Below are 13,682 nucleotides of genomic sequence, written 5' to 3'. Positions count from 1 at the left end.
TGTGCTTAGAACACTGACCCCTTGGACTTTTTTGTGCTCTTTGAAGTGTTAGCATCATGTTTCCTTTAAAATTGTTCATCTGTATAGAATGTGTCCACATTGGAGTTCCTGAAACTAAATGATACCCAAGATTTGTATCATCCCAGTAGTCTGGAGAGGCTGGGGTGTGTGTGTGTGGTAAGCCCTTTGCACAAATGATAACCTTTCTTTGAACTAGGTGCTGCTTGCTGTCTTCATTTTGCAAAGGAGTACACTGAAGCCCCCAGGTTTAATTTTTGTAACAAGATCATATGGCTGGGAAGGAGAAAGTGGTAGGGTTGAATGATCCTCCTAACCTGTTACACTGGGAAGTTTGTGATGAATGCCATAGGGCTGGAATCCTATTTGAGAATCAAAAGCACTGTACCAGTTAAATAGGCAGGCTGGGAGTCTATTGAACACACCCAGGACGCCAGCATTCTAGTGTTTATCAAAAGGAATTGACCTCGGTCAAATGGTGGTGATGCTTTACTTCCTCAGGTTCTATTTTTTTATTTTATTGATTTTTTACAGAGAGGGATAGAGAGTTAGAAACATCAATGAGAGAGAAGCATCGATCAGCTGACTCCTGCACACCCCCTACTGGGGATGTGCCCACAACCCAGGTACATGCCCTTGTCCGGAATCGAACCCGGGACCCTTCAGTCCACAGGCCGACACTCTGTCCACTGAGCCAAACCGGTTAGGACTCAGGTCCTATTTTTTATAGAGTATCAGAAGTTCCAGTGCACTTGGAGCTACAAATCAAGCCTTTTTTTTTTTTTTTTTTTTTTTTTTACAGAACTAGTGTATCTTAAAATCAGTGGCATTTTAGAACTGAAGAAATGCAGTGTTTTCCAGTGATTTGTTTTCCATAATTTCCCAAGAGTTCATTATTCTGTAAGAACAGGTATCTAAAGGATAATCATGGTAATTGCCAATAGCAATGAACTTTTCCTGATGATTCAGAGGGAATCTTTCACAAGACAGTACTAGCCTAGCCCCACCCTGCTATGTGTCTCATAAGGCTTGAATGCAGAACGACCCAAACAGGAAGACCAGTGGAAGCTGAGAGCATGAATGATTTGGTTTGATCTGACTTTGTTAGGAAGAGTCAGGGATTTGTTAGGTTGGTTCAGTTTGGTGCTTCCTGAAAGAACTAACTCAGCACCAGCTGTGGGGAGAAACATGAGTCCTTGTGTCTGCCCTGTCTGCCCTGCCATCAGGCCATCGAGAAGACAGGCATCTGATGGGCAGAGGCAGGGTGGCAACAGGAGAGAGCGAGCGGGAGGAGGCCAAGGTGCTGCTGGCTAAGAGCAGGGGGTGCTGGAGCCGGAAGCCCCTAGGATCAGTGGGGAGTTTCCGGCACAAACACACCTGTCAATCACCAAAAGTCCCTCCTTAAGAGATAAGTCATCAGATATATATTAGATGCTGTATTAGATACCATGCCGTGAAAATGTGAGAAACAGCAACGAATGACCCAAGGTAGTTATGAAATAGTTATCTAGAAACTCAAATGCATAATCCAGACTGAATGCTGCAGGAGTGCAGAGCAGGGACAGGTGTGTCAAATGCCCACAGGAAGGCAGGTTTCCCCCACATCCTGCAGAGGGCTGGTGGCTGGAAGGAGCTTTCTGCTTTGGTGGGAAGGGAATGTCTGGGACACCCCCACACACAGCATCATGGGAAGTATCCTGACCTACCTGGCAGAGGACCCAACCTCTGCCAACACACCAAATGTGCCCGTGACTCTGTGTCTCAGGTTGTGTCACCCTCGCCGTCCTGGGTGCCTCAGCAAGGGAAAGTATGTGATCACCTACCTCTAAGTAGAAGGCATTTAAAAAGAAGTTGGAAAAATTATGGCAGGGTCTTCACTGTTAATTCTAAGTGGCAGGGAAAGGGGCACTTGGTAGGAAAATGAGGTGTTGGTTGTATTTTCCAGTATATTATAGCAAGGAAAGTACATATGGTGAGAAAGTCCATTGAAACATACTTTTCAAAAGAACCATGAAAGCAGAACATCTCCACCCTGAGGCCTTGGCATGTCTCATCTCCAAGTGGAACTGGACCCAGAGCCTTCAAGGTGCTTGTAGCCCTGACAGGCTGTTTGCAGTGAGCCCAGCGTTGAAGTTTCCCCAGGACTGCCGAGCCCTGGCCGCACCTCAGACATCACCCTGTCCCTGTGGTGCCAGGTGGGAGGGTGGGGATGGGAAAAGCTGACACTTATTTTCTGGGAAGCCTGCTGTCAACCCTGCAAGTCAGAGACCAGACACTGACAGGATCCATCCCAGCCAGCTCCAGGGGCTGGCAAAAGCAGAGACTTTGGCACCCCCTTCTCCCTGCGGCCCACGCCTCATGCTTGCTCTACGAGTTCTCCCTTCTCTGTCAGAATCCACAGCTGTGAATGGTGCTGGCACCCGCCATTTAGGCCTGAATTTTAGTGGGGATTTTTTTGTCCTGAATTGTGGCAAGAAAACACAGTCATTGCTCTACACGCATGTCAAACTTGCGGCCTGTGGGCCGCATGCCTCATTTATTTAAACAAGGCATGGGGCCTTCCGGCCGCAAGTTTGACATGCTTGCTTTACATTGAAGAAGCACTATACATCCTTGGACATAAGTGGGGGTTGCTATTTTTTGGAGACAGGACAGGTAGCACCCCACTTCCAGCAATCAACCACCTAATAAGAAAGATTATCTTCAGATACCAGGATGCGTTAGCATTGCACTCTCTTCAAAAGGATCTGTTCCTCTCCAGCCGCAGCTGCTGTTGTAGTTCTCAACAGACACTAAGGAACAGGACAGCTGCGCAGCTGTTCCAGGGCCGCTCAGTGGCAGAGTTCTGGTTATCCATGCAGCCCAAGGCCCCAAAGAGGTGCTATCGGACAGCCCAAGTCAGAGGGAGAGGCCTGCCCCCACCTCAGTTCTCTTCATGCTCCTATAAATGAATTTAAATGAGGGACTCTAGATGATGAAATTGTGATAAAGCTAATTTATTAAAGCATGCACATTTATCAGAGAAGCAAGGCAAGCAAACCTATCTGGCTTATGCAGCGCAGACAGGCGCTCAGCTAATCTGCAGAGCAGGTCGGGTGGGGTGTCGGAGGCATTATGTACCCTCCTGGCTACAGTTTCAGAATTCCCTGCTGCATATGTTGGTGCAGATTAATTCTCAAGGTTCCTTATTACTTTGTGTGGCCTTCCCAGGACACATGAGAAGCGTCTGCCGCTTTATCTTGTCCAGCCTTGAGGATGCTGGCTTCTCGAGTAAAAGAAATGAAACCGCCTTTCTCCTTTCTCCTTCCCCTCCTGCCTGCATTCTCTCCTGAGGGAGGCTTTAACCATTTGCTCTGGAGTGTGAGTGAGTGTGCTTGGCTGGGGAAGATAATGGCTTGTTATTTACAAGCTGGCTGCAAATTGCCCACACTGTTTGGTCTTGTTCTAACTTTCTTGTCTCAACTTCCCTATTCCTCCTGCCCTGGCATGTTCCTAGCTTCTCACTGCCCTGCAGTAGAGCCTGGGCCATGTGGCACCTGTGCTTTTTAGAAGACCAGGGTCCTGAGCCTCCATGGAAAGGGCAGGAGGGCAGGGGGCTCAGAGGCAGTGGCCTCACAGGTGCTCCAGCAGGACAGGGAGTGGCCACAGGCGGGAAGACGGCCCCCTTGTGTCCTGGAGCAGAAGGCAGCATTCCAGCATGAGCCCCGGGAGGAGCCCAAGTCCTGCTGGCAGCCACCATGGTGGGCAGGTGACCGGCTGTCAGGGCTGTGGGTGGATGGCCTCCCAGTGGTGGAGAGAGTAACGGGGAGGGTGCAGAGCATCCAGGAACCAAGGGGCCAGCCAGGTAAGGGCGGAGGGAACAGACAGGATTTACCAGCCTTGACCCCAGAGGCAGGCTAGAGGCTTATGAGGAAGCGCAGATCAATGGTAAAACAGAGAGGAAGCCTTAGTTGTTTGTGCATGTTCAGGGTGGCATGTAGGTTATTATCAATCCCATGAGCTCTGTGGAACCAACATGTCAGAAAAGAACCTCAGCGTTGGAGTCACACAGGCTGCTGCTAAGTTGCCATAACGTTTCCTGTGAGGGGAGGAGTGTTTCCGTGACAAGATGAAACTAAATGCCCGTGTCTCTGAGGCTGGGGAAGAATTCAGTGAGAAAAGAACTGAAGGATCACTGAAGTGGTCCCAGGAGTCTGACCCCTCCTCCTATTATAAAGTCACCTGGAATTTGCTAAGCAAATGAGGGAGCATCATTGCAGGGCCAGGAACGCCCCTGGGGAGAGGAGTGGTGGCCCAGAGTGAAGGGAGGGACCAGCCTAAGGCTCTGGTGTAAGGGGAGGCGCTTCAGGCAGTTTCCTAATTAGAAACCAGAAATTTGACTGGAAACTGACTCCTTCCTGGCATCCGCCTGTGTGAGTTAGGTGAGCCTCTAAGACATTTTCTCAGGAGGCTGCCAAGTGTCAAATCATCTTTGGAAATTATTCAACACCTCAAGCTTGATTATTTTTGTACCCAAACTGCATATGCTTAAAACTAACAGATGTTCCTATTAAAAATGCTTCTCATTTTCACCTCTCTCAGCTCAACATGAGATTTCAAATATTCTAAAGAGCCAGAGACATTTCTTCCTTTTTAAAATTAAGACATCCACAGCCATCTGTCTTTGAGATGTTAAGAAAGCAGTTAAAAATCCGAGAGCAGGGATTGTCTTTGGGGAGTGGGGCTTGGGGTAGTACTTGCACTTTATAGCCTGTGTTTTTAAATTACTGCAGGCAGAGGTTGCTGAAGTAATTTTTATAAGCATTTAAAAGCAGGTGGGATTCTGACATCTGAATCCATCCTTCCCGCCAAGCATGCGATCCCAGGAGCACCTGCGAATCTGAGAACAGGGTGTGTGGTTGTGCAGGGAATGGAAGCCAAGAGAGCCAGTCCTCCTGCTCTTAGCTCTCAGTGCCCTTATGATTCTGTTCTGTGTTGAGAAGCTGGCATCTATTTCTGACTCAATAGCTGAGTGGCTGAAGGTCCACAAAATTACTCAAGCCCTGGACCTTGGAGCAGATGAGTACCTCTCTTCAGTAGCCAGTCCCTCCTACTGTCTCTGCCGTGCAAAGCAATTAGAGTTCAAGTCTGAGTTGGACTGCATTGCCGCCCTGGGCCAGGGTGGGCTTCCTCCCCTCTGACGCTGGTTTGCCAGTACAGAGAGTAGCTGTTTCAGCAGGCAATGGGTGAGTGCAGCCAAAGGTATGCCATCTCCCAGAGGACTTGGTGGTGGCACCCAAGTCACCCAATAAAAGTAAATAAAACAGTGGCAATAGTTCTTGATAGGAACCATGGCCCCCCACCCAGGTCTTCCTGGCCACACCCTCGCTGAGGCCATGCCCACTCAGCGTGGCCATCAAGGCTGGAAATCACTTGGAAAGGAAACCAGACGGGCTGGGTGACCATCAGCGGGACATCGGACCTCAAGCCAGTAGCCCCTTTGTGTGGATGGTGAAAGGGTGAGGGCTATGCCCTCCATCTTGCCCCGTATCCTCCATGTTGGGGTAGGAGCCATGTGCTCAGACCCCCTTCTTCCCGGAAGCCCAGGCCTCTGCTGGCCACGCCTGGGATTTCTTTAAACTAACCAATGACAGTCGAGGGATGTGCGCGCTGTAAGAATTACTGCATCCTATGTAACAAGACCCGGCTTGCGCCAGATCAATGGGCAGGGCCCACAGTCCCCTCACTTCACCCCCTATTAAAACCCTGGTTTTTCTCAGGGCAGTCTCTCCCCGCTTCTTGCGGTTGGGTCAGAGGGGGCTGGGAGCCAGACCCGGGTCTGTACTAATAATAATGAAGGACTCTCTGCTTTTGCATGGAACATGGCTGGCTCCCTGTTGGCCTGTGGGGATCTTGAAATCTGGGCATAACAGATGGTTTAAAAATGTTTTAAACACAGAAGCTTACAGGCTGACTGTCATGACATCCCCTGGGCCCTGATGGGCTCACTGAGCCGACTGACACTCTTGTCTAAATTGTCCCCTGAGCTCCAGGCGTGAGGCTGCGGAGGGCGCGGCCGCCAGTCCCAGTCAGTGTGAGCATCTGGATGGGCTGCTGGGAGCAGCGGACCTGGAGGCTTGAACTAGATGCCGCCGTGTCCCACGCGCCTGTGGGCCAAGCAGAGCCTGCTCTTGGTTAGAAGGGCACACAGGAGGGCGGAGAGAACACATGCGAGCACAAGGGGAAGCGCTCTGTGGATCTCTGCACAGCGGCCCCACTAAGAAAGCCCGAGGCCCGCAGGCGCCTTCCGCGTCCCCGGGGCCAAGCACTCAGCCTGGCGCGGGGAGGGGGCCACGAGTCTCAGGACGCCCCGCAGCAGACCCTCCTCACACCCGGTTCCTCACTGGATTGCGAGGAAGGCAGCCCTGTGCCCCCTGCCGCAGGGACGCAGTCAGCACAGGCTCCGCGGCTGCTGCGTGTGGCAGAGCAGAACCCACCCGGCTCTCTGGCTCCCACATTCCCCCAGGGCTCGGCCTCCCAGGCTTTGCCTAGGGCGTTACCGGCCTCCTCGGGCCACAGCTCAACAAGGAGCAGGAAGAGCTATGCGGATGGAATGATCACGGACACTAAAAGTTAATGTTCAACCCAGGGAAGGGGCTCTTCCTGGCGGTTTCCTGCTCTGGCCACTGAGGCCCCGCTGGGCGCTCCCTGGGCTGGGCCACAGCTCTGCTTCCAGCTCACCAGGCTCTCACCTTCTTGAAAAGCTGGTTTCTTCCTTTTGGGAGGGGCTGGCTCTGCTCTTTATGAGAATTTCAAGGTTGCTGCGGCCCTGCCCATTTGGGAACACCTCTCCCGGGACTCGGTGTCCTTGGGGAGGATTTCCGGGGCTCAGCTGCCTCCCGGGACGGACAGGAGACCCGGCCGCACCATGCGGGCTCTGGTCCTCTGCAGCCTGCTCTGCACACTGCTCCTCTGCTTCTCCGTCTTCTCCGTGGAAGGTAGGACGGGATGTCAGCACCGGGAAGGGAAGGCTGGAATCAGGAAACGTTGGAGGGCAGGCCCCTGGCAGGCAGTCCTGGGCCCAAAAGACGGTCTTCCTCCTGAGTCTGTGCAGCCCTTCTACCCGCAGTGTCACACCAAGGCGGCGGGGCAGCTTCGCCATCATCTCCTCACAGCCCCGAGCACACACAGGCGGAGGGAGGGCAGGCTCCCCGCAGACCAGACAGGGGCTCCCCGCCAGATCGCTCTGCACCGAGGTCCCGCCTCGCTAGAATTCAAGGGCCACTGTGCTGTCCTGTGTGACGCTCGAAGCACAGTAACTGTTTGTTGAGTGAATGAATAAATTAATAGGTTATCTGAGTCTGAACATCTCCCAGACTCATGCACAGTAGACATTGTGGCAGAAGGCATGAGAGTGCACATGCGCGGGTTTAGAAGTGGGGGAGATTCTGTGCCTCTGTGGATATGAGTATCTATCTCTCCCGCCTTCTTCCATCAGATAGCTGAGTATTTTGAGCTTTTTTTCTTGCCTAACTTCTCTAGAAACTGCTACTTTTACTCTTGTTTCAGTGGTTGCGGTTATTTAACATTTATTGGGGTTGGGGATAAAGAAATATGTATAGGGGTGAAAACACCCATCATTTCATGCTGCAAGAATAGCCATGTTCAACATTTTGATGATTTCTTTTCAGTATTGCATACCAGCATTTTTTGTAGTTGATAAATCCCTGCATGTTTGATGTTGTATCTTTATCTATCCCTGCATGATTACTCTCACCAAACATAGTTATGATTGGAACCCTGGGAGCATTTACACCAGAATGTCAGCAGCAGTGATCTCTGAGCAAGAAGGTGATAGGAAGCATTTGTTTTCTAAAGTGCCTCCAGGGACAGTGCGTGTCTATGACGTGGAGCCAGGGCCTGGAACCCGCATGCACAGGGCCTGGCAGTGCGGACAGACCTCCGTTCGCCATGTGGAGGCTGCCACTACACCTTCAGGAGGATTTAATGAAGACGAAGCTCTTTCCCCATAGTTTCCCGTCTGTTTAGGAATATCTCTGGCAGATTCTCCAAAGCAGTGCTATTTAACTGGTATGTTTTAGGTATAACTTGCCATCAAGTGAATGTGCATGATGAATTTACATGCTTAGACATTGAGATGGTTGACAACTTTGCACTATTTTAGGTATGTGGCAAAGGCATATGTGTACATAAAACAATTCCTATATTTAGGGCTACTATCTTAGGCTCAATTGCCATGGTGAGAGCCATGGTGTCAAAAGGCAGAGACACTTTTGAGTGAATGTTTCTCAGACAAGAACATGAGAAACAGATTCTGGGGGCAGAGAATCCCTCCATATCTACTTTATATTCCTAAAAAGTAAATCTCCTCCAGGCCCCTCCTTTACCTGGTCCTCCCAGAGCCCATCCTGAGCTTTCTCAAGCAGCGTGTCTGAGCCCTGAGCCATGAGAACTAAAGCTCACGCCAGTCATTCCTGCACAGACCAAGCCCAGTGCCCCCCTGTGTCCGCCCGCAGGAAGAAGGCACCCCCGGCCTCCTGCCAAGCCCTGGAAAGGCAAGCTCTGCTGTTCCCAAGTTCCGGATCCTGCCCTGAGGACCCAGAAAGGTGAGCACCGCACCCCATGGGGCGGCATCAGCCCCGACCGAGCCTGGGGTTGACCTGGTATGGAGGGGCCGTAGACAGATAGGATCGCTGCCTCGTGGGGCTTCCCGTCTGTGGGGAAAACTGACCACCCCAGCCCCAAAGTCAATAAATGAATCATTTTGAACTCAATATGTTCTGTCAAAAGAAAGAACAGGATGCAATTATGAAATGGGGAACAGAGGATGGAGAGAGAGGGTGCAGGCAGGGGGTCTGTGATGTGCAAGAGAAAGGCATGGAGGACAGAGGGAGGGTTGAGAGGTGCTCATGGAAGCTACCAACCAAGGCAGGGCTGGTCTTGGAGCTGGCGCAGAGGTCAGGCGGATGAGGCTGCAGGTCAAGAGTCCGGGAAGTACAGGCAGGCAGAAGGCCTGGGCAATGCTGGGTGGCAGGAGGCGTGCAGTGGGGGAGGCTGCAGGCACCCAGGTCCCAGTCACGCCAGGGGCAGACTGATGCATGGGCGTGGGCTGGCGCGGGTGAGAGGTAGGAGTGCTGGGCCTCTGCTGACCTGTGGTAGGCGGGTCCTAGAGCCTGGGACAAGCACAGTCCTTCAGGGGAAGCTGCAGAGCCTGCCACCAGCCAGGCCTGACCAGCTCCAAGAGCCTGTGCACCAGAGGGAGCTGAGTGGCTCAGCCTCAGGCCACTCCTCTGAGGAAGGGCACCGCCTCCCGCAGGGGCCAGTAGAAGTTCCAGACCTCACACCCTGAGCCCAGGGCGCCCAGCACCCAGGCCAGGTGGAGAGTGAGCTGCTGACGGGCTGCCTGCAGCTCAGCTCCCACCTGAGGCCCAACTAGGCGCAGGAGCCGTGTTTCATGAAAGAAATAAGGCAGAAATCTAGGGAAGAGAAGCAGCATCTACCCCATGCGGAGAGAAGGGCGTGCTCAGACCCTCCCCAGGATGCGCCTGCTTGGAGGCAGGAGGGGAGTTAAGGACGTATGCATAGCACACGCTAGCACACGGCTCCCTCGAAACAGCCAGCTCGTGTTGGACGGGATTCCTTTCAGTGTGTATATTTTTTAAATTCCATTGCAGAAATTTGCAAACAACTTAGAACAAGAAGAGCAAAACAAACATTTCTATTGTGTCCTTATGCAATCTCAGTTAAACCCTGGGAACAACGGGGAAGCATTGTCACTGCTTTACAGATTGGGAAACTGAGCCTGAGGCAGAGCGAGGAGTCCGGTGTGTCCACTCTTCCCACTGCAGCCATGCTTCCCCCAGAGCCGGCTCCGCGCAGCGCATTTATGAAGCCACTTATCCCCAGGGGACCTCGGACTCACCTTCTCAGTCAGCCACCTGCTCCCCCTGCTGGCCACCTCGCTCCTCGCTGGGGTCGGTGTAACAGTTGAAGCCGCCTCACCAGCCACTGCCACTGCCACTGCCACCGTGGAGCCAGGGGGACGGCCTGGAGTGCCCTCCACGTGCCTGCTGTTTCTTGGGAGGAAGTGTGAGCGGGCCCAGGACGGCGAGGTCAGGAGGAGCGAGGTGCACGCTGAGAGCAAAAGCCATGTGTTCTCGGCCAGGCATGGGGGTTCGTGCTGTGTGGCCAGCAGCGGGCTGGGTGTGCTGGCTCTGCTCTCTGTACTGACGAAAGAGTGTCCATGCGCCTATCTTTGGAGAGAGAACATAACCAGGTGGCCTGGAGGCGGTCCCTGTGCCCAGCGGGCTGTGGCCCATGCATGGACATCAGCTGCTCCTCAGCCTCCAGGCTCTCCTGAGCTCTGTTTCCCTGCAGGTGAAACAGATGTTGTATCTTTATCTATCCCTGCATGATTACGCTCACCAAACATAGTTATGATTGGAACCCTGGGAGCATTTACACCAGAATGTCAGCAGCAGTGATCTCTGAGCAAGAAGGTGATAGGAAGCATTTGTTTTCTAAAGTGCCTGCAGGGACAGCGCGTGTCTGTGACGTGGAGCCAGGGCCTGGAACCCACATGCATGGGGCCTGGCAGTGCGGACAGACCTCCGTTTGCCATGTGGAGGCTGCCACTGCGCCTTCAGGAGGATTTAATGAAGATGAAGCTCAGGGGAGTAGGGACAGGGACAGGAAGTGCCAGGCATAGGACTCTGGGTCAATCCAACAAAATCATCTTCAAAAATCAATGTGCCAAGAGGCCGATTGCTGGAGTACACTTACCAATTTACTAAAACAGTCTTTTTCTCAAGTGTTAGAAACGGGCAGCAGCCTGTACAGCTGCACTGCCATAGCGCAGTTTTTAAAGCAGTGTTCCACCTGCTGGCCGTGAGCACTGAAGGGCGTCGGGCTTAGGTTGGGGTCAGATGGCAGCTGTTTAAGCCCCACCAGCGGGAAGGCCTCCTTCCCTCCCCCCCGGCACCCGGAGGCCGTCAGTGAGGAAGCTCCTGGGGGCCTCCCCGCGAAGGCCCTCGAGGCTGAGGGCTGGGAGCTCGGGGCCACCGCACTGCTCACAGCCCAGCAAAACCATCACCCTCAGTGGTGCTGGGGTGAAGGGGCACAGAGGAGTTCCTCCCACCATGGGATGGGCCCTGTTTTCAGGGAGGGGCCCAGACTGCCGACACAAAGGGCCATGAGTGTGACAACTTTGGGTGGTACCATGGGTATAGGAGGGCTCGGTGCAATGGTCCCTGGAGGGGGAGGTAGAGAGGGTGGCCAGCCCATGCTGCCCAATTAGAGGGTTTGGATTAGTGGCCTTATTCCCTGTGATTATGTCCATTCGCCAAAGCAACATAGCAAACACTCCCCACTTTGGTGGTCAAACCAGTGTTTACTATTTTCTGTGAGTCCCAGGTCAGCTGGCAGCTCTGCTGTGCTCGCTGTGCTCAGTCACTGCTGATCTTGGCTGGGCTCTCGGTTCTGGGCTCAGAGGTCTTGGATGGTCTCACTCGGGTAACTAGACCTTCCACACAGTCCCTCTCCCTCCAGCAGGCCAGCCCATATGGGGCTGCAGGTCTCACCTCTGTGAGTAGAAGCACTTAAGCCTCTTGAGGCCTCAGAACTGGCCCAGCTTCCTCTCCACGTCATCACTTCATGATTAGCCGAAGCCCTGCACCAGCACTCAGCCTCAAGGAGCAGGGAAGCAGACCCCATGTCTTGACGGGAAGCTGCACAGCCACATTGCAAAGAAGGGGTGGAGACTTGTGATCATATTGGCAATCAATCAACCACAGCATCTGCTGTGGGAGCCAGAGAAGAGAGTGTAGGGGTTGCAGGGTGGGGGTCGGGGGAGGGGAGCAGTGCTCAACCACGGGCCCCCAACAGAAATGCTGGGGGTTCTCACAATGTGAGTCAGCATAGACCTCACCTGTGTGTGGCTGTGATGATCACTGGGAAGACAAGGGCATCTTCACATAGGAACAGATATAGAAGCCATTAGCGCTATTTGTGATTGAGACAGGAGGCGTGGATAAACTATGATAGCTAAATTTACTTTCTATATAGCTAGTAGTCATATAGCAATTGCTGTGCAGCACTTACATCTGCTAACTCATTTAGGTTGGGGTCAGACGCAGCTGTTTAGGCCCCACCTCCTAATAATCCTAAGAGTTAGGTACTATTACTATGGCCATCTTTACACATGAGGAACCAAAGCACAGAGAGGTTAAGTAACTTGTTGAAGGTCACACAGCTAGTAAGTGGTAAAGCTGGCTCTGCCAAATGACCTGGCTCTAGATTCTATGTTCTTAACCCTCTCACTGCCTTGCATAGTAATAGCCTGGAAACAGAAGGAGAAAAAAAAGAATAATCCCATTACCATAACTTAATAACCCTCTCATTCGTGTTTCCTTTGTTTTGTCATGCAAAATGTTTGCCTGGTTTTATTTTTTATTGTATATCATTCTTTAATTTTTAAAATTCACATTACATCATAATCATTTTTTTCATATTACAACATAGTCTTCATAATCATAGTGCTTATTACTATTAAATTTTTCCACTATTGGAAACAAAACTCTGAAGAATACCTTAGTGCATGCAGTTTTTTCTTTTTGTGGATTATTCGTCCCATAAACGGGACCCAGCTCTGACACACACTTTGCTGGAAGATGGTCTGAGGGGCGAGGGCCTGCATGTGGGCAGGGCCTCCACCCGGGCCTCAGCCTCCATGGACTCTGCTCTTGACAGAGCCAACCGCGCAGCTAAGCCACCTTCTCTCCATCTCCTGCGAGGAAATTGGATTTCTTTCTGTGCCTCGGGGAGGAGGGTAGAGTTTGATTCATGCTTTTTTTTTTAAATGTCTTTATTGGTTAAGGTATTGCAAATGTGTCCTCATCCCCCCCATTAACCCCCATCCTCCCCCCTCCATGTGCCCTTGGCCAGAATCGAACCCTGGACCACTCAGTCCGCAGGCTGACGCTCTATCCATTGAGCCAAACCAGCCAGGGCTTGATTCATGCTTTGATTGTTTTAAAAATTGTGTCTAGAAGTGAATCTTAATTGTGTTTCCCCTCTCTCCACCCCTGGCTCTGCCTGCTGTGTCTGCCTATTGCTCCTTCCCAGGACACCGTGTGAGGATCTGCAAACCATGCAAGTTCAAGCCAGAGTCCCCCTTCTGGGTGGTGCCCGGGGCGCTCCCACAGGTTTAGTGTCCCCCAGCAAGGCTCAGTTCCTGAGGCACCCCCGGGTCCCCTCTGGAGCTGGGACTGAGGCACAGGCCCTGGGAGCCTCTGCCCCCAGCCACTGGTCTCCTTAAAGACACAGCATTCCCCGCGCCACGTTGGATTGTTCTTGTCCTGCCTTTCAGAAAAGCAACAATAAAGAAAGAAGAGCTTGGAATGCTTGTCTTTCTGAGTGTCCTTGGACAAATAACCTAGCACTTCAGGACTCACATCCGCATCAGAGATATAAAAGCTGGTGAGGAAAGCACAAGGCCAGGAAGGCCCCTCATCGCTGTTCCGAAGGCCTCCATTCACCTGCTTCAGCCTTCACTGCTGTGAGCTGGGTGTTGGAAAGCTTCCTCTTGGGCAGCAAGGGCCCTGGGGAAGTTCCAGAATTTCAGATCTTGGTCCCATTGTGCCACCAACCATCAGAGTTACTGTGAA

The 13,682-nt window shown here is 52.3% G+C and overlaps 1 protein-coding gene across 3 annotated transcripts; it reads left to right on the top strand.

The window, feature by feature from the left end:
* Window positions 1–6,762: 6,762 nt before the first annotated feature.
* On the top strand, window positions 6,763–13,418 carry CUNH10orf99 (chromosome unknown C10orf99 homolog). Of its 3 annotated transcripts, none has more exons than XM_014465524.2 (4): window positions 6,763–6,995; window positions 8,501–8,624; window positions 9,925–10,130; window positions 13,141–13,418. In XM_014465524.2, exons 1-4 carry the CDS (start codon window positions 6,801–6,803, stop codon window positions 13,150–13,152), a joined length of 537 nt encoding a protein of 178 aa, XP_014321010.1. In that variant the 5' UTR covers window positions 6,763–6,800; the 3' UTR covers window positions 13,153–13,418. The 3 variants fall into 3 exon arrangements, with proteins under 3 accessions (XP_014321010.1, XP_014321011.1, XP_006100191.1); XM_014465525.2 differs by having other exon boundaries at window positions 6,793–6,995; window positions 8,535–8,624; XM_006100129.3 differs by lacking the exon at window positions 9,925–10,130 and having other exon boundaries at window positions 6,814–6,995; window positions 8,535–8,624.
* The last annotated feature ends 264 nt before the right edge of the window (window positions 13,419–13,682 follow it).

This window comes from Myotis lucifugus, unplaced genomic scaffold, assembly GCF_000147115.1.
Source record: "Myotis lucifugus unplaced genomic scaffold, Myoluc2.0 scaffold_299, whole genome shotgun sequence".
Lineage (NCBI taxonomy): Eukaryota > Metazoa > Chordata > Mammalia > Chiroptera > Vespertilionidae > Myotis > Myotis lucifugus.
This window is presented reverse-complemented; position numbering and strand designations above follow the sequence as displayed.

What these genes read in the sequence shown, in the direction of transcription:
- CUNH10orf99 (XM_014465524.2), top strand. Translation starts at nt 6,801, where the DNA reads ATGAGAATTTCAAGGTTGCTGCGGCCCTGCCCATTTGGGAACACCTCT. An exon ending in CTCCGTCTTCTCCGTGGAAG is followed by an intron (nt 6,996 to 8,500) that starts GTAGGACGGGAT and finishes ATTCCTGCACAG; the next exon opens with ACCAAGCCCAGTGCCCCCCT. An exon ending in TGCCCTGAGGACCCAGAAAG is followed by an intron (nt 8,625 to 9,924) that starts GTGAGCACCGCA and finishes ACTTATCCCCAG; the next exon opens with GGGACCTCGGACTCACCTTC.